General features: G+C 37.9%; 1 protein-coding gene across 4 annotated transcripts in view; it reads right to left on the bottom strand.

Moving 5' to 3' along the window:
- Nucleotides 1–524: 524 nt before the first annotated feature.
- MYBL1 (MYB proto-oncogene like 1) overlaps nucleotides 525–26,690 on the bottom strand; it is a 28,803-nt gene continuing 2,637 nt past the window's right edge. The window contains exons 2-17 of one of the 4 annotated variants that reach the window (XM_081952571.1): nucleotides 24,554–24,659; nucleotides 24,391–24,462; nucleotides 24,080–24,172; nucleotides 23,165–23,215; nucleotides 22,140–22,360; nucleotides 20,932–21,115; nucleotides 20,468–20,539; nucleotides 19,060–19,158; nucleotides 17,831–18,064; nucleotides 16,076–16,420; nucleotides 14,544–14,689; nucleotides 14,223–14,337; nucleotides 12,830–12,946; nucleotides 12,638–12,742; nucleotides 5,654–5,830; nucleotides 525–4,931 (exon numbers count right to left, since the gene is read on the bottom strand). In XM_081952571.1, the coding sequence (XP_081808697.1) occupies nucleotides 4,803–4,931; nucleotides 5,654–5,830; nucleotides 12,638–12,742; nucleotides 12,830–12,946; nucleotides 14,223–14,337; nucleotides 14,544–14,689; nucleotides 16,076–16,420; nucleotides 17,831–18,064; nucleotides 19,060–19,158; nucleotides 20,468–20,539; nucleotides 20,932–21,115; nucleotides 22,140–22,360; nucleotides 23,165–23,215; nucleotides 24,080–24,172; nucleotides 24,391–24,462; nucleotides 24,554–24,659 (2,266 nt within the window). In that variant the 3' untranslated portion in view covers nucleotides 525–4,802. Of the gene's footprint in view, nucleotides 4,932–5,653; nucleotides 5,831–12,637; nucleotides 12,743–12,829; nucleotides 12,947–14,222; nucleotides 14,338–14,543; nucleotides 14,690–16,075; nucleotides 16,421–17,830; nucleotides 18,065–19,059; nucleotides 19,159–20,467; nucleotides 20,540–20,931; nucleotides 21,116–22,139; nucleotides 22,361–23,164; nucleotides 23,216–24,079; nucleotides 24,173–24,390; nucleotides 24,463–24,553; nucleotides 24,674–26,690 lie in introns of all 4 variants that reach the window. The other 3 variants (XM_081952570.1, XM_081952573.1, XM_081952572.1) reach the window with 3 other exon arrangements.

Genomic DNA, 26,690 nt, shown 5'->3' on the forward strand with positions numbered 1-26,690 from the left:
ATAAAGATTATTAAGTGCAAATTGAAATATATATTATTTCCACAGCAAGAAAGATAAAGCAGAAATTGTTAAATTGATTGTTTTATACAAAGAGAAGAACATATTTAATTATGTTTTTTATTTGGACATCACTTCTAGATTTTGTGCTTGTGATGAAAAAAAATGAAACTTTGACTTTTGTTTTGCCAATTAGATAGACTTGTTGTTATAGAAATGGCTAGTTATATACTAATTTGTAAAAGTAAAAAGTTGAGGATGTAATGTACTTCACTAAAAAAAGGTCAGAAGTCCACTTTTTTCTTTCTTCCCTTGTACCTCATATTTTCTTTCCCCCTCTCTTTTTCCTTCCCTTCCCTTCCCTTCATTTCCTATTTTTCTTTTTCTTTGTATTTTATACATTGATAAAACAATAAAAGTTATGAGTAATGGTAATAATTTAGAGAAGGCAAATCATTGACTATGTGGGAAACAAATAGTACATACAAATTCACACACTTCCTTTAAATAAAATAAATATCCATTAAGAATGTACATAAATGTTTTATTTATGGTGTTAATGAATGTGGGACTGCATTTTATGCAAAATCTGTTTGGTGAAACCAAATCTGTAGTAAATTAACAATAACAATCCCCAAACAATATCCCCAAACAGCACTTCATCAATATTTTAATCTTATAATTAAAGCTAAAACTTTAAAACACACATATTAATAAATGCTGTTACTCCCTAACATGCAGGCTTGGCTCTTGCAGATATATTCCTCTTAAACATAAAAATGCAAATGCGTCTAAAACTGAAAAAAGTACAAAAATGTCTAACACATCAATGGCTTAAAATGGGAAAGGGGGAAGTGTTGTGCTAAAAGCAACAAAAGAGCAATTAAATTAAATTGTCAACCAATACCAATTCATTTTTGTGCTACTAACCAGAGACCTATGTTAAGTCTTGGCACTGGTGACTTTGGTACCATTAAAGAAACCCTACTTGTAAATGTACATACCTTGTGCGAAGCAGTATATATAGTTTAGATATAAAAAATAACATGGAATAGAATCCAAGAAACTGCAAGGCACTGTTAGTGTGTGTACTGCAAGATTTGTATCACCTTCACTCCTTTTCTCATCCCACCACTATACCTTTCTTTGAACAACCATTCCAAAAAAAAAAAGAAAAAGAAAAAACCCACCAGTGAATTCTTCAGAGTACTTCCAGAATTCAGGAAGCTATAGTCTGAGAGGGAAAAAAATTCCAAAAACCATGTTTAGGGCAACACAAATGCATACACACCCTTTGGACCTTGGTATATTGATTGCAATTGAGACAACCCATTTAAGTACAACTAAGAAACTACATGTACCCAACAGTAAAGGAATTCATACATGTGCAAACTACTTTATGGATTCTCACCTAAGCTGAAACAGCTTACTTAGAGTTAGACTAATATGTTTTAAAAGGAGAAAATGTCGGGCATGCTGGTACATAGTCATCTGGGTAATAGTCTCACTATGCAAATCATATTCACTGAGCTCCTTTGTATTTTAGGGAGGAAGTACTCTAAAAATCTTACTTAAAGATAGAACAAAATGAACAATACCGAAGAGTATTCCAAACTGCTTTCTCACATGTTGATGAAGAAATCTATTTCTACCAAATTATTCTGAAAAATGCTAACATTTTTTTAAAAACTGGCCTATGAAAGATAGCAAGATGAATATTCTATATATATTGGTTTAGAATAAATAAATAACTATGGTATAGGGGTCTCCAGCTATTTTTTAAAGTATAGATTGTTTCACATACCACATACAATATGAAAATAAGGGGAACATTCCTTTTTTGAGTTCTTGGTGGTATGTGGTATCAAGTTTCTTTCTAATAATTGTGTTTCTCTCTGCACAGCAACAGTTGATATCAATATAACTTGAGAACATGCCATCATTCTATTTGTCATTTTACATACAGTGCATTTGATGCTCGCTCTTTCCATCTCTCATAGCAGCAAGCAGATTCTGCTACTAGCTATAGCAGCACACCCAGAAATGGAGAGGAAGAGTGTCAGATATATAAATAGCTAAAAACTATAGTATACAGTATACAACTCTACAGTATAGAATTCTATTTATCTGTCAGTATTTAGGTTGACAGCACACCATTATGTTCTATAAGAAATTCACTTAAAAAAAAAGCTACAAGAACAAAACCAAGACATTCCTTCAAATAGGACAAAAATAAGTGCAAGTGTCTAAAACAAGTAAATTGAAGCAACTCCCATAACCTATGAAGATTAAAATCACGAACAACTCTTAAATTAAAAAAAGACTATTTTGCTTTTTAAGCAGTTTTGTAACTATGTTATTAAGCTCCCAAGAGCAGCTATAAATTATTTTAGAGGCAATTCCAAATGTCAGAACAAGCAGTCATGGACACTCCCCCTTTAGCTTTGTTTATGCCTAGGTATGGGGAAATGTTGAAGTGAGCTAAGCTACTATAGAAATAGACCAACAGCATGTGGTCTATGGCAGCAATTCATCAAGCATGATCACAGAGACAGTTGTAGCAGTTACTCACCTATAAGTCAGTTAAGTTAAATTCTCCCCACATCAAAACAGAGCCAAATGTAAGAGGGCCCACGGCTGCTTGTGTCAAGAAAAGTAACTAAGTGAACCAGGTTTTTTCCCTCTCACATTTGTAACAAAATGCATTGGGATTCATGCCTTCATTAAAGCCACAATAAGCCAAATTGTGTCTTATCACATTCTGTTTCTTCATAAAAGTTTGTCCCTTTAATGTTCAATTTATGGAGTATGTGAAATTAAAGTCAGGCGGATTTTAAAATGACTATGTAAACTACATGATTGAAAAGGGAATAGTGCAATCTTTAAATAGATGAAATGCAATTAATGTACTTCACAGATTGTAATATTGCTGTATTCCAATGCACCGAGTTAACTTTTTCTTCCTCTCATGTCAACTAGAGCTATTTTATTACAAGCTCTAAGACACTGTCTTTGTGTGTACATACACATATATACAAAGAGGCTGAAATTTTACTTATTGTTTGTGACCACATACCATTTCGGGTGTTGGAGCAGCCCTATCAATTCAAACATCCTGTCACAGATATATTCCTCCATTACAATAGTTCAGTGAAAGTGCTCATCCTCTCTCCTTTCTTTTTTCATTTTCACAATGAAGTCTATACTACCCTCAAAGAACAGAACAAGTACAGAACAAGTTCTCTTTGAGATCTGTTCTGGACTCATGTTTTAAAAATACCATTGTTCTGTCAGCTAATTCATGTATTACAACTTGTTCCATTATCTTTATGTGAATTGCTATGTGTTTATGGACAAGGAGCAAAATATAGCATACTATGAATGACCAGCTGACTTGAAGCTCCTCCCAAACTTTTTAGATTATTAACTTCTGCCATGAACATTCTACCAACTTTCCAAAATTGTTCTCATGCTGGCTTTTCTTCTTTCCTACTGCCTAATAATAATTGTAGAATCAAAAGCCACCAGCAGCTAATGTTTGCCTCAATATTTATGGAATAGCAATACTCTTTCATAAACTGAGAATAAGCCATTAAAGAAAGCATCCCATCACTTCTTATCTTAATGGCTTAAAGGGAACTTTTCCCCCCTTTCATAGTGGCATTCAGCCAGGGTTGATCCATTTCTTTTGTCCTGATCTTCCAAAACCATACATATTTTTTTTCTTATTGCCTTTGGTATATTTTGCAAAGATCCATCAAAATGAATGAAATCCCAAAGCCTTAAAAGCCAAAGGATATAGGAGGCAGCATTAGATTTGTGTATTAAGTAACCTAGTAAAGACTAGCAGTAAAAAGCAAAGTGTAATGGTATATGGAAGACAGGAATGCAAAAGGGGAATACAATTCATCTCCAAATGAACCAGACAAAACTGAACTGATGTATTACTTAGGGCTGAGGCTCCACTAAAGAAAGTAGGAGAGCAAAATGCACATCTATACAATTTCTGAACAGAGGGTGGTAAATTACTATTGCTCCTTTCTCTATTGCAGCCAAGAGCAAGTTTATGTTGCTTTGCAAAACAGCAGGGAATATGTGGGCACTAGATGAAATTGCAGCCTCAAGCTTTAAAATGAAACTAAATTATACACAAACTGTCTCACAATTTACAAAAGCTATTCTGCTCCCACATGCTGTACAATACATTCAACAAAGGTCTCAGTTTGAGATTAATGAATACTGACGCTTTATCCTATTAAAAATTAAATTCATCTCTTTGTCTTCTTGTACTAGAAGTACCATTCTCAAATAAATACCTACATATAACACTGTAGTTAATTCTGTGCAGCATACCTTGTACAAGTAGTGCAACTGACTATTTTTCCTTTAGCTCCTTTCTTCATATTGAAAATTGCTACATTAGCAAAAACATTCTCAAAGAGTACTGTACATTTTTCTTTCATAGATTACCAAACATCTCTAAGTCTAATCTATAGTAAAAGTTTCTTTAGAAGAAAATTAGATGTATATACTAAAGAATAATTTAGAAAACCGGCTGGTAGAAAAAATATGCAGTCATTTCTTTTACCATTTAGTTTAGAGGTCTTTCAAAAGACCATTTAAAAATTGCTTTTAAAAAAAGGATGGGGGAGATATTTGCATCCTTTGTTATTTTTCAAAAAAGGGGTATTACAATCCCCTTAGAAGGCAGCATCAAAAAAGTACTGCAAACGTATTTTAGCTTAAAGTCTGTGATAAAAAAAAGGAGGGGGAGGGGGAAGGAAGATCGATATGTTCTTAGACAATCACAAGATGAGAGCCCTTGAAGTGCTGCCAGAAGCTGAATAGGTGCTCAGGTACCTTCTTGCTTGCTCAGTCATAATAAGTTGATCTTCTGTCTTCCCATAAACAACAGCTTCCCATTCACAATTCACCTGTTATACATAGTCCAGTTAATAATTACATTCAGAATTAAATCAATTAAATGCCAGAGGCTAAAATAACCAAACATTAAAATAAAAAAGCAAGAACTCAACATTTCTCAGTTTCACTTAATGATTTAAAAGACTGCTATCCTTAAGTCCCATGCTATGAACTAGATATAGGAAAATAGTACTGGTTTCCTGGCTAGCCTAAATAAACACGTATAAAATCATGTAAAGCACTTTGAACACCAGGATACTGAAGGTGTAACACTCATGCTTAGAACTAGTTAACCCCTCCCAACGAAGCTGGACATGTATGTTCAGGCATTGCAGGAGACCATTAAGGTCTGTCTTCCACAATTTATTCAATCTTCATTATCTAATTTACTCAGAAATTGGAAAACAGTGGGGGTATAGTATGCATTGTGTGTGTACAAAACTATGGAATGCATTAAATTAATTATGCAACCAACCAATCACTCAGCAACAGTATTCTAAGTATGTGCTAAGAACATTTTACTGCAACAGCAATTTTTAACTTAAAGCATATTTCTCCTAATTTTAAGTCCTGAATCTTAAGGAGCAAGCATTTTACAAATATAGGATAGTCTAATACCAGAACCCTTGGTTTTTTTATACATTAATAAACAATAGAAATATTATAATCTATAAAATTACCTTTCAAAGACAAAATAAATAGAATTAAATATTAAGACTTCTTAAATACTGACCTGAAGAGGTTTTTCTGCTTTAATATTCTTTGAAGTGTATGTATTCAACTTTTTTTTCCATGCTACATTCAATTTTGTTGAACTGGAATCTTGTTTCTCTGGAGTTGTGTTGTCTCTATTGTCATGTATTTCCAATAACGGTATCATTAGAAGTGATGTAGTATAGATATTCTCTGACTACATTGCAAAAAAAAAAAAGTTTAATACAACATGTATCTTGCTGGAGAATGACCGTTGTCTTACCTGAACGGTCGTTCTCATGGCGCTGCGGAGAGTACAAGGATGGGTTAACACAGCCTGTTTGCCCATGGACTGAGTAGATTTTTCCCCCTCTAGCCACGCCTCCTTTGCCTCTTCTGGCTCAGTTTTAAAAACGAGGTCTTGTCCGACGAAGACGTCCTCAGCTCACACCTGTGTAAAGATACAATCTCGGAGCTAAACAATTACCCTGGGTGGGTCTTGTATTCTCCGCAGCGCCATGAGAACGACCGTTCAGGTAAGACAACGGTCATTCTCCATAGCGCTCCTTGGAGAGTCCAAGGATGGGACATGCCCAAGCTATTGTGTCCCAGGGCGGGAAGAAGTGACATTGTCCAGACCCTCAATAACCTTCTGTAATACTCTACGGCCAAAGGAGGCTTCGGCAGAGGCAAAGGAATCGATCTTGTAGTTTCTAATGAAAGCCGTGGGAGACGCCCACGTGGCCGCTCTGCAAATGTCCAGAATAGATGCTTGAGTCGCCCAGGCCGCGGTCGTGGCCGCACTTCTGGTGGAATGTGCCGTTACACGAGGTGGAACCGGCTTGCCCTGAAGGTCATATGTCATCTTAATGCAAGCTCGCAGCCACCGACCTATGGTTGAAGATGACACTTTGCGACCCAGCGAGCCTGGTTGAAAAGACACAAAGAAGGCCTCGGAGTGCCTGATGTCCTTAGTTCGTTTCAGGTAAATGCGGACTGCCCTTTGCACGTCCAATTTGTGCCACCTGCGCTCCTTGGAGTGTTGAGGACTGGGACAGAAATTCGGGAGGATAACCTCCTGAGACCTGTGAAAATGAGAATTCACCTTCGGCATGAAGGCGGGGTCTAACCGTAGGATGACCCTGTCTGGGTGGATGATGCACAGCTCTTCCTTGGCCGAGAAGGCCGCAATCTCAGATACCCTTCTGGCTGAAGTAATGGCTATAAGGAAGGCGGTCTTAAGAGTCAGATGTCGAAGAGATACCTTCCTCAAAGGTTCAAAGGGAGCCGCTGTCAATGCCTGCAGGACAAAGGGTAGGTTCCAGGTCGGGTACCTGTGCACCACCTGGGGACGAATGTTGTAGGCCCCCTTCAGGAAGCTCTTGACCTGAGGATGGTGACTCAGGGATTGAAGTTGGTGTCTGGCTAAGATGGTGGATAATGCAGCAACCTGGCGCCTGAGTGTGGCTGGTGCCAGTCCTTTGTCCAAGCCCTCTTGTAGGAAGTCCAATAACTGAGGGATGGACGCTTCCACACTGTCAATGTCCCGTTTGCTGCACCAGGAAGAAAAGGCAGCCCAAGTCGCGTCATAAATGCGAGTAGTGGCCGGACGTCTGGAAGCTTGGATGGTTTTAATGACGTTGTCTGAGAGGCTCTGGTCCTTCAGGAGCTGCCCCTCAAGTGCCAGACGGCTAACTGCAACCATTGGGGCTCTGGATGGTTGATGGCCCCCTGACGCAAGGATACCTGGTCTGGAGGAATTTTCCACGGTTGTTCCACAGAAAGATCGACCAGGTCCGCGAACCAGGATCTCCTGGGCCAATGTGGAGCCACCAGGATGAGCTCCGCCCCCTCCTTCAGCAGCTTGTAGATCACCTGCGGGATCAGAGGGAGGGGCGGAAACGCGTAAAGAAGACCTGGAGGCCAGCAGGACCTCAGGGCATCCGTCCCCTCCGCTTGTGCTGACTTGTAGCGGGAGAAGAACCGCTGGAGCTGTGTGTTTGCCGCCGAGGCAAACAGGTCGACCTGTGGGAGACCAAACCTCCTTACCACCTGTGCGAACAGGTCCGGATGAAGTTGCCACTCCGAGTTGTCGATGGTCTGACGGCTCAACCAATCCGCACTTACGTTGCTGGTTCCGGAGATGTGATCCGCCCTCAGCGACGCTAAGTGGATCTCTGCCCATCGTCCTATGGCCTCCGCCTCTGACATGAGTCTTTTGGAGTGGGTCCCTCCTTGTCGGTTCACGTGAGCCTTTGTGGCCACATTGTCGGTCAGTAGCAGAACGTGGTGCCCCTTCAGCTGTTCTGCAAATCTCCTCAGCGCAAGCCGGGCTGCCCTGAGTTCTAGCCAATTGATGCTCTGGGCTGCCTCCGCGCTGGACCACCTGCCTTGCGCCAGCTGACCTTGGCAATGTGCCCCCCAACCGTAGAGACTGGTGTCGGTCGTTACCACGATCCTGTCGGGTTCTCTGAATAGGCAACCCTTCTCCACTGCTCGAGACTGCCACCAACTCAGAGACCGAGTCACTCTTGGTGGGATGCGAACTTTCCTGGTGGAGTTGCTGATCTTTGCTCTTTGCATTGGAAGCAAGAACCATTGCAGTTCCCTTGCATGAAGACGTGCCCAGGGAACTATGTTGAGGCAAGAAATCATGATCCCTAACAGTTGGGAAAGCTGCACTACCTGCCAGGACCTGTTCCTGCGACACAACCGGATTCTGCTCCTGAGGTTGTGGATTCTTTCCGGAGACAGGGACACCTGGCAAGATACTGAGTCTATTATGGCGCCCAGGTGTTGTATGCGTGTGGCAGGAGTCAGGTTGCTTTTTTCCATGTTTACGGAAAAACCGTGGTCCTGTAAGGTGTGAACTGTGACGTTTACATCTCTCACCGCTTGCTGATGAGTCCTTGAGTGGATGATGATGTCATCCAGATAGCACTCCAGGCGGACTGGAAGCTTGCGCAGGTGGGCCGCCACAGCTGCAAGAAGCTTAGTGAACGTTCTGGGTGCAGAAGAAAGTCCGAACGGAAGCGCCCTGTATTGGAAGTGCTTTCCATTGTAACACAAGCGCAGGAACTTCCTGTGTGCGGGATGGATGGGCACATGCAGATACGCCTCCTTGAGATCGATGGAGGTGAGCAGATCCCCTTGTCGCATACAGCTTAGGATCGACTGAAGGGACTGCATTTTGAAGCGCTTGTAGGCCAGATGTCTGTTCAGGCGCTTCAGATCTAAAATGGCCCTCCACCCCCCTGAATTCTTGGGGACCAGGAAGAGAATGGAATAGAACCCCCTCCCTTCCTGTTCTGGAGGAACTGCCTCTATTGCGTTGATCTGCAGAAGATGATCTATCTCTGCCTGCATGAGAGCCCTCTTTACAGGGTTCTTGGATAGTGGGCAGCGAACAAAGGTCCGCGGAGGAGAGGATAGAAACTCCAAGGTTAGACCCCTCCTGATGGTATTTAAGACCCACTTGTCCGAGGTTGTTTCCTCCCAACGGTCTGCATAGAATTGCAGGCGGCCCCCGATGGGAGGAGACCCCAGACGATCACTTCCCACGTCTAAACTGACGGTTGTGGGATCCCCCACGAAATGGCTTCCAAAAGGACCCCTGATTGGATTGTCTGCCCCTGGAAGAAAAGTTGTTTCGTTCCTGGGACCTGTCAGAGGACTGGTTAAACTGTCTGTGGGAGGAATATGAAGAGGAGGAGGCCTGGGCACCTTCCTGTGCCCGAGAGGCCTGCTTCCTGAACGAGCCCTGACCTTTCCTGTCATGCTTCCTGAAGGTGGAAGGAAGGACCTTCCTCTTATCCTTTGTCTCAATTAGGAATTTCTCTAGGGAATCCCCGAAGAGGTTCTCTCCCTTGAATGGAGCTGAAGCCAGCTTCCACTTTGCCTTCATGTCCGCCTGCCAGTGCCGAAGCCAAAGCAGGCGGCGAGAAGTGATGTTGGACGCTAGTGCCCTGGAGGCGAATTTCGCTGCATGCAGGGATGCATCAGAGGCATATTCCACAGCCGTAATGATCTTGTTAAGATCATGTCGCCAACGAGATGCTTCAGATGGGGGCTGAGATCTGAGTTGGCGCAGCCATAATAGGGATGCCCTCGTAAAGAACGAGGCAGAAGTGGAGGTTTTGATCGCCCAGGCAGCCGCCTGGTGCGTCTTGAGACAAGCCTTTTCTGCCCTCTTATCCTCTGCCTTTAACCCTTCTAATAACTCGGCCGGGAGATTAGAATTAGAGGTCAGAGAGACCACAGGGGCATCCACTTCTGGAGGTTTCAATACATCCTCCAGCCTAGGTTCTAAGGGATACAGTGATTTGTCTGCGCCACTGGGGTTGGCCAGGGTACCTGGCTATGCCCATTGGCGCTGGATAACTTCCATGAACATGTCAGGGACTGGTATCAGTTCTGGGTCAGGGGTTGTTTCGCTGAACAGCCCTGCCATGAGGTCCTGGGAAGTAGAAGGGGCTTCCTTGTCCTTAGGTTTGGCACCAAACTCAGTAGAGGCTCTGGCCTTGTGTAAGATGGACTTGAATAAGGATGGCTTAAAGAGACCAGTGAAGGAGGGCTTGTCTGGAGGCATATCCTCATCCTCCGAGAGAGCAAATTCCTCAGCAGTCTCCTCCTCCCACGTAGACACCTCTGTGGTGATAGAAGTGCCCGGGGAATCGAGTACTCTGGTCCTCTTTTCCCCCAGGGGGCGAACAGGCCTAGAGGCCTTGCCACCCCTGCCTTCCTGTAGCCTCATGGCTTCTACCACACCCTGGGAAATAGCCTGCATGATGAGATCCCTCATCTCTGCTGACATAGCTGGGCCCTTGTCCTCTACAGGCCTGGCTTGGTCATAGGCCTGTCCCCTGGCACCCCTAGGAGGATCTCTCTGATCCTCTGCATGAAAACAGCATTGAAAGGAGGGGATATCCTCCCTGACTGAAGAGCTAGGAGAACCTGGGTAACCCAGAGAGACTGCTGGGGATCCTGACATGGAATCCCTATCACAGAAGGATGGGGATCTATCCCCCATTTCCTCCCCCTGCTCTATCTCCCTCTGAATGGGTGGGGAAGGAACTGGCCCAGCCTCACTTGGTAAGGGTGCAGAGGGAACCTGGGGCCTAGCAGACTTGTCCTTTAGGGAGTCCTGCCCCTTGTCCCCTTGAATTTTGGGGGCCTTGCTCCCAGCTGAAGAGTGGGAAGCTTTCCCCCCAGCGCCCTTGTTTCCCTTTCTCCCCTGGCCTGAGGGATCTGGCCTACTGCGCTTTACAGATGGCCCTGCCAGCTCCTCCCTTCGCTCCAAACCTTCATCAGCCATCCTTGGTTGATCTTGAGTCGAAGAGGTCGCTGCTGAGGGAAGGGCAGTGGACGCTGGCCCGACGGCTCCAGAAGCGTCTGCAGACTCAGATGGGAGGCTGGATCAGGCACCAGGACACTCCTTGCCGCTTCCCCTTAGTTGGCTGGGGAACTTCAGGCTTGCTGGAGACCCAGGCAAGCCCTCGCAATCCTCTGCGGCTGTCTGTTGAGGCGGAGAGGCTCTGCTGCTTGCTGCTGCTTTCCGGAAGGTAAAAAAGTCTCAAAAAAATGGCCGCCGGCTCTTCTGCGCGCCAAAAGCCTCACTTAAGGGCCAGGCGCTTCCCATTGGCTGCAGCCGAAAAGCGCGCCAAAGCAGCGCTTTTCAAAATGGCCGCCACTCTCCCGATCGGCAAAAGACGCCGTTTGGAGAAGCAAGGGCTTTTTTAAAAGCCTCTCCTCCAAAACGACCAGGGAAACACGGGGATTGCCGTCCTTCCCTGCGCTCGCCAGCAGACGCCGGACGAGCAGCCTCGCTTGTTCCCCCAGCTGCGACTAAGCAGCTGTGGAACCGATCGCTGCCTCAGCCTTACTTTAGTAAATCCTCTTCTTGGTAAAAATAGAGAAAAGGAAAATAAAAAGTCAAAATAATAAAACCTGGGGAAAAATCCTAATAACAACTAACTATCAACACATAAAATACTCTAAAATTACTATTGGAGAACCCAGCCTATTTGCTCAAAGCTGAGTGTTCCCCAAAACTCGTCCTATCGGGCGGACTGAGTTTTTAAAACTGAGCCAGAAGAGGCAAAGGAGGCGTGGCCAGAGGGGGGAAAATCTACTCAGTCCATGGGCAAACAGGCTGTGTTAACCCATCCTTGGACTCTCCAAGCAGCGCTATGGAGAATTATACATTTATATAGTTAAAGTACTTAAGAATACCATCCTGCAGGCTTGTATATTGAAATTCTGAGGCAAAGCTTTACAAGCATTCTTTAAAAACTAGTACAAAACATTAAAAAAGGACTTTCATTAATCAAGAGGCTTTCATTTAACTCCAAGAATTCAAACTTAAAACATATAAAATTCTCAGTGAAACAGAAACTGAGAGCTTCTGCACTTGTCCTATTCCATTGTATTCCCTTTCTTAGAGCAAAGCAGACTAGAATATAAATATAACTAGCTACAGGTAGTACTTATTCAGCGACCACTCATTCAGCAACTATTCAAAATTGTGATGACACCGAACAAAGGGTCTTACAACTATTCCTAGTAGTTGCAGCTATTGCAACGTTCTCATAGTCAAGTGATTGTCATTTGCAAACTTTATTGCCAGCTTCCAACAAGCAAATTCAATGGTAAAGGCTGCAAGAAGTTATAAATACTATCACATAACTACGGAATGCTGTGACTGTGTAGGATTCATCCAATAATGGCAACTGGAACTGCTGTGACTGCCAGTGCAAGTCAGTGCCATCACATGAAGTCATGCTTTATTATCGCATTGCTTAGCAATGTAGTTGCGAATCCCAATTTCCATTTTTAAGCAAGGACTACCAACATTACAGTTGCTGAAATGAAAAAAAGTTAGGCCACTGCTTATTCTTACAATTACTGATCATTATAGTTCTTAGTATCAGTTCTTTTAAATACTAAAATCATGTTTTCTTGCAGTAATTGTTGACAGGAAAAATATAATATGAAGTATTTGAATTTCTGATATTATGGTACTGACCTGCATATCTGAAACATCATCTTCTGCAAGAAAAGGGTCACCAAGTTCTTCTTTTTCCCAAGGATCGAGGACCAATGATTTCCTGACTTTCTTTACAGAAGTGTTCTATGAGCAATATTTTATAGAAAAAGAAGCAATTAAAATTATTCCCATTGTTCCTGAAATTCTAGAGCTACATGCAGTATAACTTACCTCTAGTTTGCATCCTTTATGGGCAGAGTCTTCCTCTTCCTTGAAGAATATATCTGTTCCAGTTTCCTCTTTTAAAACCTCTCGAATATCTTCTTCCAAAAAGGCAAGAGGCTGTGACTGAAATTAAATGATTAAAATAATAGAAAATACAAAGTTCATCATTTTTAGTTACTGAAATCCATTGATATTACGTTCATATTTTATATTTACACATTCAACTTTTAATATTCTGATTAAATTCTCAAGAGCAAGCAGTTAGATTTTATGGTCTAAGTGGCCTCTTCCAACTCCATGATTCTAAGTATTACATTCCATTCTTCATTAATTAAGTAGACAGAATTCTGAGTCATAACTAATATATAGACTCTGAATTAAATTTTAAATGGTCTAGTTTCAGACTATTCATGTATTATTTCAAGGCAAAGATTTAGATAAGTGGAGAACCATTACACTGTAGGGGTTAAGGTATTGTACTGGGACCAGAAAAAACAAAGTTTTCATTTCCCCTTGACCTTGGAATACACTGGAAGACTTTGGGCTTTTATTATCTTTTAATCCAAATTACTTAAGTAGTTAAGGGACATAAAATGAGGGAACATCTCAACAGAGGTAGTCCTCACTTAAACACAATTGGAACTGAGAACTCATTTGCTAAGCAACATAATTGTTACATGAAATATTACATGATTGCAAAGACTTATGATCCCATTTCTGCTGCAACTGTTAAGGGAATCACCCACAGTTGAGCAAGACACTATGTGACTGCGTCTTGAGATTTTACTGCCAGCTTCTCCACTGAAATTGTTCATTTTAGCTTAGCTGTAGAGTGTGTAAATAGCAATCATATGCTTGTAGGATGCTGCAACGGTTGTAAATGTTCAAGAGTTGTAAAGCACATGAATCTCAATCATGTGACCATGGAGACACTTGTGATGGTGATAAGTGTGAGGACCAGTCCTAAAATTACTTTTTCAGTGCCATTGGTCACTAAACATGGCAGCTTTTAAATGAGCTACCGATAGCAGTAGTAATAATAGCCACCATTCAATATTTTTCTTGAAGACCAAAGTTTTAGAGTATACCTTTAATGCCTTTAATGTTGTAAGCTGCTCAGAGTCGCTTTCAAGTAAAAAGGGCAGCAAAACATGTAACTAATTAATATATGTAAAATACATAAAAGACAGAAAATGTATTCAAAATATACATTGTTCAAACTGTCCTTGCTTGGATTGACTAGTCTGTTACAGCTTGAAATAGATACAAACAAAATATTATAACACATGTTTGACCTTTTCCACATGTAAATTATGTAGCATTGCTCAACCATCAACTTTTAATCCTAAAATTAGGTTGGTCACATTACATAAGGGATATGAATCAAAATGGTACATACTACAATTTTCAGAGGACCATATTTCTTTTCTTGAGCAGCTAAAGCATTCTTAAATGGAGTTGGAGTTCTTGGTGTTGTGCCCAGTAGCGATCTTCTAATAGTAGGTGTCCTAAAACTATATAAAATCCCAAAGATGTATAAGCAATTTTATATAATAATCAGAATAAATTGTTCTGAAAAAAAAAGCTTTATTCAGAATCTGTTTTAACCTTTTACATTTTGCCAATCATTTTTAGTTCACTTAGATTTACTTTCCTTTTTATTTCCCTTCATTTAAAAAAGCATATTTAATTCTTAATCCACATCAAATTATGTACCTACCCAGCATTTTCCTTTTGATCTTTGGGTGTTACATCTTTATTATGTATGGGAGTTGTAATAAGAACTTTTTGGCTACAAATTGGAGTTGATGTAAATGGAGTATTTTCAAGATTAAACTGCTCATTTCCAGAACATGTATTGAAGAACTGTATATAAAGCAAGAATATAAATTATACAATTTAACTCCAGCTGTTTCATGTCTGCAGTACTTATGAGCAACTCTATAACAAGATAATTATTCCCTATTTTATATTACAATAAAAATGTTGTTCCATAGCTAAATTAGGCAAATGAGACCTTTGTAAGAAATCCACATTAATATGATCTACTTGTCATGACATTATATATTTTAAAGCAGGGGTCCCCAAAACCCGGCCCACTACTGGCCCTTGAGCTGTTTGGAATCAGACCATGGAAGCGGTGGGCAAATATGCATACACATCCCCACTTGCACAAGCAGTAGGCAAGCACCCACACATTCCATGTGCGTGAGTGGCCCCGCTGCCCACACAGAATCATCCTCTCCCCCCACACACACACCATGGCCAATCCTTAAAGCCAGAAAGGTTGGGGAACTCTGCTTTAAAGAGTTGCTTGTATAGCTGCAAACAACATTTTCTCATAAAAACATTAATATTTATATAAAAGGATATAAATATTATTCACAATATTAGGACAATTTAATTTGTTTGTAGCAAAATTGTCAATTGTCTTCATAATCAATATGATTTTTTTTCATTCTGTGTAGTTTCTTGTCTTTACATTTTAACACTCTTGTTTAAAGTTATGTGTAAGGTAGGGTGAAAGAATCTACAGTACACATTATACACACCATCAACAATGCAGACAGCATTTCCGGATATTCAATATACTTTTAAAGTGCATTGTAATCAGAAGAGCTAAAATATTTTATTTTTTAAAGCTGTGTTTCTCTCTAACTGCTTCCTATGAACTAATAACTAAATCATTCTCTAGTTAAGTGGTTTTCTTCATTTTAAACTCTATGTCTGGTGTCCTCAGTTATTTGGATATCATTCTGTAGTTCTTTATTTTATTTTAGATTTTATATTATGTTTTTGCATTTGATGTTTTCCCTCTGATTTTATAAACTATTCCAAGAGCTCTAGCTAATTGTAAAAAATAATCCAATACATATACTTATCCATCATGGCATTCCCCTTCAGTATAAGCAACATTATGAACAGGACAGAAAGGAGCACAAAATAGTAAGTCAAAGAAATCAAAGATATAAGATAATAAAAAGAAATACAGCAAATCTAGTTTATGACCTCCATTTTCTATACCTTCTATCCTTGCAAAACATTCTGGCTTATTACACTTCATTATTCTGTTCTTTAAATTTTTCACACTATGCTTTTTGAGGATATCATCTTCCATCCAAACCATAATTATTTGGTCTATTTCTTCCTCTCAACCCATTCATTTTTTCCTCCATACTTTTATTTTGCATTTTGATAAATAATAGATAAACCTACAAAACATAATTAGTTGCAATCACTATATTTATTTACCTGAGAAGGGGAAAAAGGTAGTGTTTTCACTGGTGTTTGTTTTAGCATAGTATTGTTGCTACAGAGTCCATCATTCTGTTCATAGGCTGATGATTGTCCAGTCCTGATTTTCTTTTTTTTGCGTAAAATTGTAGGAGGAGTACTGAATTTGGCTACATTTGGAGATTTTGATTCTTCTTCATCACATATTTTTTTGCCATCAAGTACAACACTAACATTAAACTGGCACTCCATTGCCCCATCATTATGCTGAATACGCATTACTTTTACTGGAGCTTGATTGACAGGTGAAGGAGCCGTATCAGAAAGGTCAAAGCTGGTGACATCACTCCATGCTACAGGATCCTCCAATATCCATTAACAGAAGAGAAAAAAATATATTCACATCTCTTAAAATAAGAGTTATTTATCCCCAATTGAACTGGGGATATCAATGATTCGGCTAAATATTTATCATTTTAAAAATATACAGATCTTAATTTTAGTTCTAACACATACTTTTAATCCATTTTTGTAATATTACAGACAGTATTTGCTTAACAATCATTCATTAATGATCATTCAAAATTACGATGGCTCTGAATGAAGGAACCTATGACCCAAGCTCAAAGTTCCTGATGTTGCAGTGCCCACACAATCACATAATTGTGATCTGGAAACTTGGCAACCCATTCATACTTATGACTGATTGCCAAGCACTCTGTGAGCATGTGATCACCATTTGCAATCTTTCCTGCTGGCTTCCTCAGAAGATCAATGGGGAAGCTAGCAGGAAAGATGTTGCTGCCTTCCAAAATGACACCCTCTGGTTTCTGGTTGAAAAGGTACATCCTGAAATCCAAGCAGAATTTTGGCATGAACCATTTGCAATACGACGCATTTACAGCCAGGGTCCAGAAACTAGAGGACTCCCTCTCATTTCTGGAGGCTGGCTGAAAAAGGTCCATTCCAAGCAGGATTTTGGCAATGGAGATTTACTATAGATGACCAGGTAGGAAGGGTCAAACTCATCATCAGTCATAAATCCCTGCATGCCCACAACAGATCTAAGTCCAACCCACCTTGAACTTTTTTCTTAACTCCCGCTAATTCCCCTTGACCATTAGTAGTTCAGATTCCTATAGAGCGCTTAAGATTGCAATAGATCTTTATACTCATTTAAACTGCCTGAATTTCCTGAGTTCTTGACATTTACAGCCTCAAAGATGCAGCATGATTAGGCAAGGAGAACAGGATGCCTTAGGAAGGTGAGGGAGAGGCCCAGTGAAGGCTGCATAACTCTTTCCCCATTCAGGGGCTGGAAATCCTGCTTGGATTTTGGCAGGGAGCGTTTTCAGCTAAGCCGAGACACTCAAGTGTGCCCTGCACTATACCTCCCAGTCTTCCCCTCACCGTGGCAACCCATGCTCTTTATCAGAGACTCCATCTCCTTCAGACTCACAAGATTGCTTAACAACTGGAACTGGGAATGCCAAGATTGTAGTCGCTGACTGAAGCAGTCACGATATCTTGCTTAATAACTGTTTCACTTGATGACCGAGATTCCAGTCGTGTTGTATTTATTAAAGGAGGACCTGTACTTTCTCAGATAATCCCAACAATTCAGATGTTCACTATCATTATTTCTTTCATAAAAATTAATAAACAGTTAATATCCAAGTTTTAGTGAACAAAATTATTACTAATAATCTTAGTAAACTATTAAAAATTTATATTTTTCTGATTTATTACATCAGTTGTATTATTAAGACTTACAGACTCAATGAGTTCTAGTGTCTCTGCAAATTCAGGTATGGTCTGTAGAGATGACAGCACTGCATTTGCTTCCACAGCCAAGTATTTGCTAGGTGAGGTTTGCTGATTTATTGAAGCTTGTGTATCATCTATGTCATAAAAGTCATTTGTTTGCTCCCCAAGGCTATTTAAAGTATTTGCCATGTTATCTTCCATGATGAAGTTTCCAGACCAGTTAGAAAAGTTTCTGGCTTGCTAAGAACACAAAAAATGTTTTATTGAAAATTAAGCATGAAAGATAATTCAAACTCACTATAGAAGACATCTGATTAATTATGCTCACTGGCAATTATGGAAGTTGTGATATAAAAATGGGACAGAAAATCAATATAATATTATTTTAATTAGTCTATAATACACTTACCTAGAAGTAAGCTCCATTTAATAAAGTGGCTTATTTCCAAAAGAAAAAAGAAAAAAAAGAAAGAAAACCACAGTACAAACGGTTATGCTGCTGATATAACCATGTGGCACATTCTTAAAAGTCACACTATTTTGTCAAAACCTGAGTACTTCCGCCGACTTATTAAGACATCTAAATCAGACATACATATTTGAATCATTTCATACTGACCATTTTCACAAGAATGGCAGTTGTGTCTAATTTTAACCTGTCAACAATCTCTAAGAAATCATACTGCTAAATTACAGTGGCGAATTGTCAAAAACTAGAGGTGTTTCATTTCACTATTGTTAGGGTATATACTCATTCCTTTAAACCAAAAATAAATAAAAATTAATTATCAAAAGCACCAAACAGAAGTCTCCTAGGCAGGGCAACATCCACTCGCATGACATCATGGAGTATTTCACCCCATCAGCTGTGCCCTTAAACTTGACTTTTTTGATGGCTGCTAGCCCCAGCCTAGATAATAAAAGCTGGCTTAATAATTTTGCCAAATGATAGAGTAAGCATGCAATATATAATTTCTAGCCACAAATTATGCAGAGTAATCTTCATGTTTCTCTCTCTCTACACTTGTTTACCTTTTTATGAGCCATCAAAGGAGATATAAAAAACACAGAAATCCTTTGTTCTAAAATCACAAGAAAAATATAAGCAATATTTTATGCCATCCAAATTCTTTCTTATCTGTTGAGAAGTGAAACATGATTTCTTCAACTATACTTCAAATACCATTACAGTTTATTTGTTCATTAATTAATTTTAAAGATGTAGAAAGACTTACTGAGGACACTCTCTTTCTCCTGATTTCATTTTCAGCTGACATAAGTAGTAATTCAAGTTCTTTAATTTTTTTCTCTTTGTCAGGATCATCATCAAATGGCTGCCAGAATGGACATTGAGGGGAAAAACAACACAAAAGGAGATAGAATTACATTTAGGACACATCAGTAGGGAGATAAGTTATAAGGAGCATTAGAATGAAATAACAGGATTTTGTTATAATTAAAATTACCCAGCAGTAAGTAAATAGTCATAATGGTAGAAACACAGCTGGTAACATGTTCTTAAAATGAATTTAGCTATCTAATTTCCAACAATATGCTTCAGAATAATTTGAGAGCAAAACTGAAATCCTGACAGACTTATAGTAGAGTCCTTGGTGCTCTCTGAGCTTGGTTGTTTGCTGCAGACATTTCATCCCTGACTAGGTAATATCATCAGGGGTAGAAGAGAGTGAGGTTTGCTTCCTGTTTATACACAGTAGCTTGCTTGCCATTGTTGGTGGGTGCCTATTATCAGAATGATGAAATTGCCCTGAGCACTATCAAACCTGAACTGGCACAGTATTTGAAACTGGACCTGAATATTATCAGTCTGGAACTATTATATTTTTAATTTACTGTCACTTTTTATCAGTCTGATTTAGCTTTGCACAGACATATTTATATATTAAACTATAGGACTAACTTGCAGAATAACAATCAAAAAAGTAAACAGAATTTGACAATATTTTAAAATACACATCAATTATGTAGACTGGTGCTGATATACATGTATAAGATGACTATAAGTAATATTTTATTTTATAATTGCTCAGTGACAAAAAAATATTCCTCAAATTTTTAAATACATTGTTCTTTAGCAAGATATTACTGAAAATCAATTTCCATCCAATCAAACTGATACATTAAGAAACAAAATAAGATGAAATTCTGGCTAGGCAAGTAATGGAAATTTCATACAGTAGACCAGTGTTTTTCAACCTTGGCAACTTGAAGATGTCTGGACTTCAACTCCCAGAATTCCCCAGCCAGCGAATGCTGGGAGTTGAAGTCCAGACATCTTCAAGTTGCCAAGGTTGAAAAACACTGCAGTAGACCAACATATTTGATAACTACTTTAAAAAATCCTTCCGGATTTATGCATATGGATTTCATCTGCTATCCAAGATCTAAAAATAATTCAGCTGCATTAACATATGATTTTTAAAATCATAATAGTTCCATTTCCTTGATGGAAAAAGTATTTAAATTATTGGACACCATAATATGTCAATCCTTTCAAAATAACTGAGGTTGACTGTATTCCTGGTGATCAGGTCTCTATTAAAATATTTTTTTAATATAACAATTAAACAGAAATATTTTTGTGCTGTCATCATGATGTCAAGCAGAATACCCAACAATTACCTGAATAAAGTTTGAAGGAGCTGCAACATCTAAACAGCTGCTTTCTGTTGAAACATATTGGTAACCTGGTATCTAACAAATCAATAGTTATTTACACAAATATAATCAATTATTTTTGCACAATTATTTTTACAGAATAACTTAAAACATTTAATTTTAGAAAAAAATAATTTGAACATGTGTTTCAAAGGATTACTAATTTGAGACAAAATAAGAATATTAAGATGAATAAAATTGGAAACCAAATATTTTTAGGATCAAATATTTACAGTGAAAAAGTATTTTAAGTTTAAAAATATATCAAAAATAAATCAATATGAAAAGGCTAAAACAATGCTGAAAGTATTAAAAATTCTAGATTCTTTCAAGTATCTCACCTAAATTATTTTAAATTATTTGCAGCATGAAGCTCTCACACACATTATCCTATAGTAAAAAATATAGCTATAAAAATTGGAACCTACATGTGTCTGAACTGGTATATAAAATTGATTTTGGGCATGCAGATGATCAGTAGATACACAAGTTTTGTGAGGAAGTTTTGATAAACAAGGGCGCTCTGTCTTGATTCCATCTTGTAAATATCCTTCTTGTTCAACTTTTCTTCGCATAGTAGAGTTCCAATGATTTTTTATTGAGTTGTCAGTCCTAAACAAATAATAGGACATAATCCGAAGTCAAGTTCTCCATAGTTACCCTAATGTCAGTGTAAAATAATGAATTCTTTTTGAATGAGACAACATTCAATGTTTAATGTTGCACTATGTCCATAAAGTAAACATTATATTTATTATGTATTGCATAAAATTGAAAATTAAGCAGCAAGAAATAAGTTACAAATATTAAAATGCAAAATTACTTTTCCAGAATTTCCTAAAATTTCAGTTTCAATGTTTCTAAAAGATGTATTAAAATGTTATAATACTTTTATATTATCCCTTCTCAAAAATGTGGAAGGATAAATCACAATAGTAATCTTCTAACCGAGATTCGTACAAGTATGTTTCAGAAGCCAGGAGTGTTTCCTGAATTACGCCCAAACCCTAACCTTCTCACTTTTTAAGTTGCCTTATGGCCTTTAGGTCTTTTTTAGTAGTTGAAGATGTCTTCTTCACTACTGTTTGTTTCACTTATCAAAGGCTCTGATTTTGGGGCAAAAAAAGGAAATATATCTTGCGTCTCACACAGGAGAGTGGGGGGTACGGGTCTGAAAATATCTGGTGAGTTTTTCAACATTCCTCTGTATCTGTCCTTTGAGCTTTTCAAGTCCTCTGTGTCCATGCTGCAGAATAGGGCAAGACTGCATAGGATCACTGAAATGTGGGCTGATGAAAACTAGGAAGAAAGGGCTTTGCTGGGAGAGAGCAGGGCAGTAGGGATAGTCAGCGAGAGTTCTTCATTATGGGATGAATTAAGATTTGAAGCACTGTTGCTGCCTTGGCAGTAATATTATAAAGCCCTGTCAGCACTTTCCTAGCATGGGACTTCCTGAAGAAAATGGCAAAAACTCTGTATTCCCAAATTGAAGGATTAATCCAGTTAATTGTTCTGGTTTTCTACCAGAATGAACAGTAAGAAGCCCTGTGGGTTAATGGAAAATTTATTAGTATATTGTGCAAAAAAGGCCACATAATAGCATCATTTTAAACAAACACAATTTAAAAAAACTTACCTTCCAGGAAGTAGTTTTGCAATTTCAGCCCATCGGTTTCCTAAACGTTTATGAGCTTCATAGATTATTCTGTCTTCCTCTTCCGTCCATGAAGATTTCTTTACCTCTGGATTAAGATGATTGTGCCATCTCTCTCGACATTGTTTCCCTATCCTTCCTTTTAAGTGCTTTGCAATCAAAGACCAGCGTTTGGGACCATATTTCTGAACAAGCTCAATCACCTGGAATACAAATTGAATTGCACATTTTCTCCAGCATTGTTTTAAGAAAAAATAGCACCTATGTAGAAGAAGCAATGGATCTCACTCTATTTATTTAATAATTTAGCCACAAAATCATTCTGACTTCAAGTGGCTTACATTTAGGACACTGGTGCTAAGGGGAAGTGTAAAAATACAATGGATGAAATCCCACATAATGCTAAGCCAGAATTTTGTATAGCATACTTTGTTTAAAAAGCCATAGCAGCTCACATTATTCCATAATAGGTTGACTTATCTAAGTACACACACATATACATCTCACATTATGATGTAGCATTATGTATAAACAAGACCTAATATCACATTTAGAAGCTAAGCTGTTGGAGTGCAGTATAAAATAGAATACCTAAAGGGTAGGATACAAAACAAAGTTTGAAATAATGTTACAAAGCTAAATTATAGCATTCTCTTCCAAATATAAATTGGTGAAATGACACATTTAATGTAAGAAAATAGAGTATTATATGTGATTCTACCCTTTACCTCTGGCATGTCAGGTATTTCCTCAAGGTGCCTACAAAGTCATAAAATTTGGAAGATAGCTGTAAGGAAGGAACATCTTCTCCATAGAGGCATTACTGCTCCAGGCCAAAACATTCCTCTTTTCCCAGGTGTCTTGGTAACTGCCCATACTATGCACATTTAGTAGCATTTGTGTCTTATATTATATATGCAATTTCTAGTGCTATGCAGTACTTCAGACTTATTTCCAAAAATATGCTTCAGGATAGGCAATGACATATATATAGCATTAGACTACACCTTATTAAAGCCACTGCATCCTTTCTGGGAATCCACAGCGTCTCTCCACAACTTCATACAATCCAGAGAAAAGACATGGGTCAGTTGTAAAAAATATACTACAATATGCTACCTGTACAACAGTGACTACCCCTAAAGAACCTATTTGGAATTAAATCCAAAATGTTCCATAGCCTTACTATTTATTGAACTTTACTGTTTTGCTTTTAACTTGTAACTTTGCAACCCACTTAAGGAAAATTTTAAATGTTGGTTTTGTCTTTTATTAATATTTATTTCAAATTATATTATATTTATTATTATAAATTTATGAATAATGGTTAAAATATGGAAAAACAAATTATAGAAAATACAATTAATTTGGGAAATCTTTATTTATATATAATTGCTTTGGTATATATGTTAACATTTCTTTCCCTAAGGAACAATATTAACAATTCCGCGAGGGAAGGTGTTAAACAATATTTAAATTTTTGAACAATTATAGGCAATAACTGCCATATATAATGGAGCATAGGAGTAGAAGAATAATAGCTCAGGGTTGAAATGAGGGGTCCTTGGTGCTCTGAGCTTGGTTGCTTTCTTGTATATGTTTCATTACTGATGATGTTACCTAGTTTAGAGCACCAAGTATCCCTCAGAGCATAGGAATGTTAAGACATATTGGGTAAAGATATTAAATAGGAATGTATTCTAATTAAAGGCCAAGCACAGCTCCTAAGCTTAAAAAAAGAGATGAATCTCTATTTTAAGCAGCAAAGAATATGGATGCAAACATTTATAATGTTCTTATTTATATCCTACTTTGTATTGAACTACATATGGCAAAAGAGGACAATAGATACCTGAATAACAGTACTGTCCTTCCTGAAACAAAATTAGTACTTAGGAGCAATATAAATATAAATCCGATACCCTCTGATCTTCTTCCTTAGTCCAGGGGCCTTTAATAAGTTCTGGATTTAGGACCTTCTGCCATCGATGCTGACACTGAAAATCAGAACGATTCTGCAAAAAAATGAAAAATAATTATTCTCTGTGTAGCTTTTCATCCTGATTGAAGATGTTATAGTATTCTAATATTTGTATAGCATTTCTTTTATAAAACTAGAAATCTAACAGATATAGAGAGTTCTTTTTTCTCTTATTGTTTATTCAGACAATGATGCTGAAATTTCTGCACGTTGAATACTAAATAAGAAAAACCTAAATCATTTTCCACTTACTTGTAAATGACTAGAAATAAATGTCCAATCACTTGTACCATGCTGTTCTACTAGTTTTTTAAGTTTTTCATCCTGTAATAAATGATAAAATTTTCCATGAATAATTTTTCAATGCTAAACTCAAATCTGTATGGAAGATAAGCCATGTTACAGTTGAGCTCACCTCATCACGGGTCCATTTTACTCTGTTACATATCTTTTTTGCCCCTTTTTGTTGTGGTACTTCATAGTCATGATCTGCATAATGAAGTTCATCATCATCTTCCTCACTGCAAAGTGCAAACTATTATTAAGTTAACATTGACAGTAAATTTATGCCCATGTCTCACATGCTTTAAAGACTTATAGTCAATATTTTAAACTAAAAGGTACTGCAAACTTTAGGCATTTGTTCATATACCATTACTGACTGAACAGCTAAAGTCTAAGTAAAACTTTAAGAAGCAACCAAATCAAATCCTTTAAATATTAATTAAATATTTATTTAAATAAATTTACATTATTAAAATGCACAGGATCATAGTAGGCATAATGTAAATGATGTATAGGAATACTATGTTAACATGTCTCTACATTTTTTAAACAGAAAGCAACCTGGGAAGAATGTCCTAATTGGAATATTTCTTAGTTGTCTTTTACTTTTAAACTGTTTTGTCTTTGAGGGCATGCCCAAATTACATCCTCCCCTATTTCACATACTTGATTTATGTCAAGATCAAATTTTAGTGCTTTCAGGAATAAGAATAGAGAATTTAAGCATACCCTGAAAGATGACTCTACTTCCAACAATAACAATTTTCCCGGTGTGCTTGACACCAACTGAAAGCAAAGGTATCTGTATGCAATATATTATATGTATTACACAAACAATTCTCATACTAGCATAATCAAACATAATTTAGATTTGTGATAAAATCAATTTATGAACTAGCATCATAAATCTTATTTTGAGAATATTGAATATACAATCAATCAATCAGAATAGAGCTGGAAGGGATCTTGGAGGTCATCTAGTCTTCATGACTATACATGAGTGTTTGATGGAAACTAATCAAGGCGAGAACCTTTCTTGAACTAAGAATAAATTTTCTGACAGTGAGAACAATTAATCAGTGGAATAAGTTGCCTCCAGAAGTTGTGAATGCTCCAACATTACAGATTTTTAAGAACAGATAATCATTTATCTGAAATGGTATAGGTTTTCCTGCTGGAACGGAGGGTTGGAGTAGAAGATCTGCATGGTCCCTTCCAATTCTGTTATTCTGCTTCCATTATTATAAATTGTAAACAGAGGGCAATACTGATGCACAAGAAAAAGCTGTGTTGCTATTATTTGTGAAAAAGAAAACTGAAGTAGGTATTCATTAGTGCATTTACGTAATGCCATAATTAAGGTTTTGACCAATGAAGGTCAAAAACTTGTCCCTCCAATTAAAATTCATTCTTTCCATATACCTTTATGGTGATGGTTATGATATGAGTAATGTGCACTGCTGAGCCATCAAATTTTAAATATAGTATCCCCAACAAGAACTGATTTGTTCAATTAAGAATGAAATGCATAACGAGTCAGAACAAACAACAAATTTCACATGAGAAAATTTCATGAATTGAATAAGGATAACTGGTACATCACTCAAGGGAAAAAATTTGTTAAGAACATTTGGGTCACATTATTGATACTCTTCAAAATTGGAAGAGTTCTGAAAGAAGGGTTCCTCACATGCTCTTGCAGAAAACTTCAAGAGTTGAAATTTTCCAATTATTATTATTGTCACATTACAAGAATTTCTTCACAGCATCATGATAGTAAAGAAAACATAGGCAGGCCCATTCTTATAACCAAAAAAGAAGCATTTGTTCATGGGGTATTATCACAAATCTTAACTGTGGAAAAAAGTTCAAAATTTGTGCTTTGGCAGAAAAACGTATTAGTTTTGAACATTGCAGAAGGTACTATTCCACTGGAATTCCTTGAACTAGGCAATATTTGAACAATATCAAATTAGAGTGTTACACTGCAATATTCAAATTTTTGAAATAATTATTAGAGTTTAGAAATTTAAGGAAATCTTGCTGCAACTTGATCACCCTAGATCTCAAAAGACACAAGTCACCCAAGAGGCAATTTAGAAGCTGCATCTCATCATTTAAATCCATCCACCATAGTCCAGAGTTGGTGACATGCAACATTCAACTTTTTCCAAAATTGAAAAAAAAATCTTTCAATTTGTGTTCTTAACTCAAATGAAGAAGTGGAGAGAATTGTCAGAAGACAAATAATGGAGTTTTTTCATGAT

Source organism: Natrix helvetica (assembly GCF_964273705.1).
Source record: "Natrix helvetica genome assembly, chromosome: 4".
NCBI classification, from domain to species: Eukaryota; Metazoa; Chordata; class Lepidosauria; order Squamata; family Natricidae; genus Natrix; species Natrix helvetica.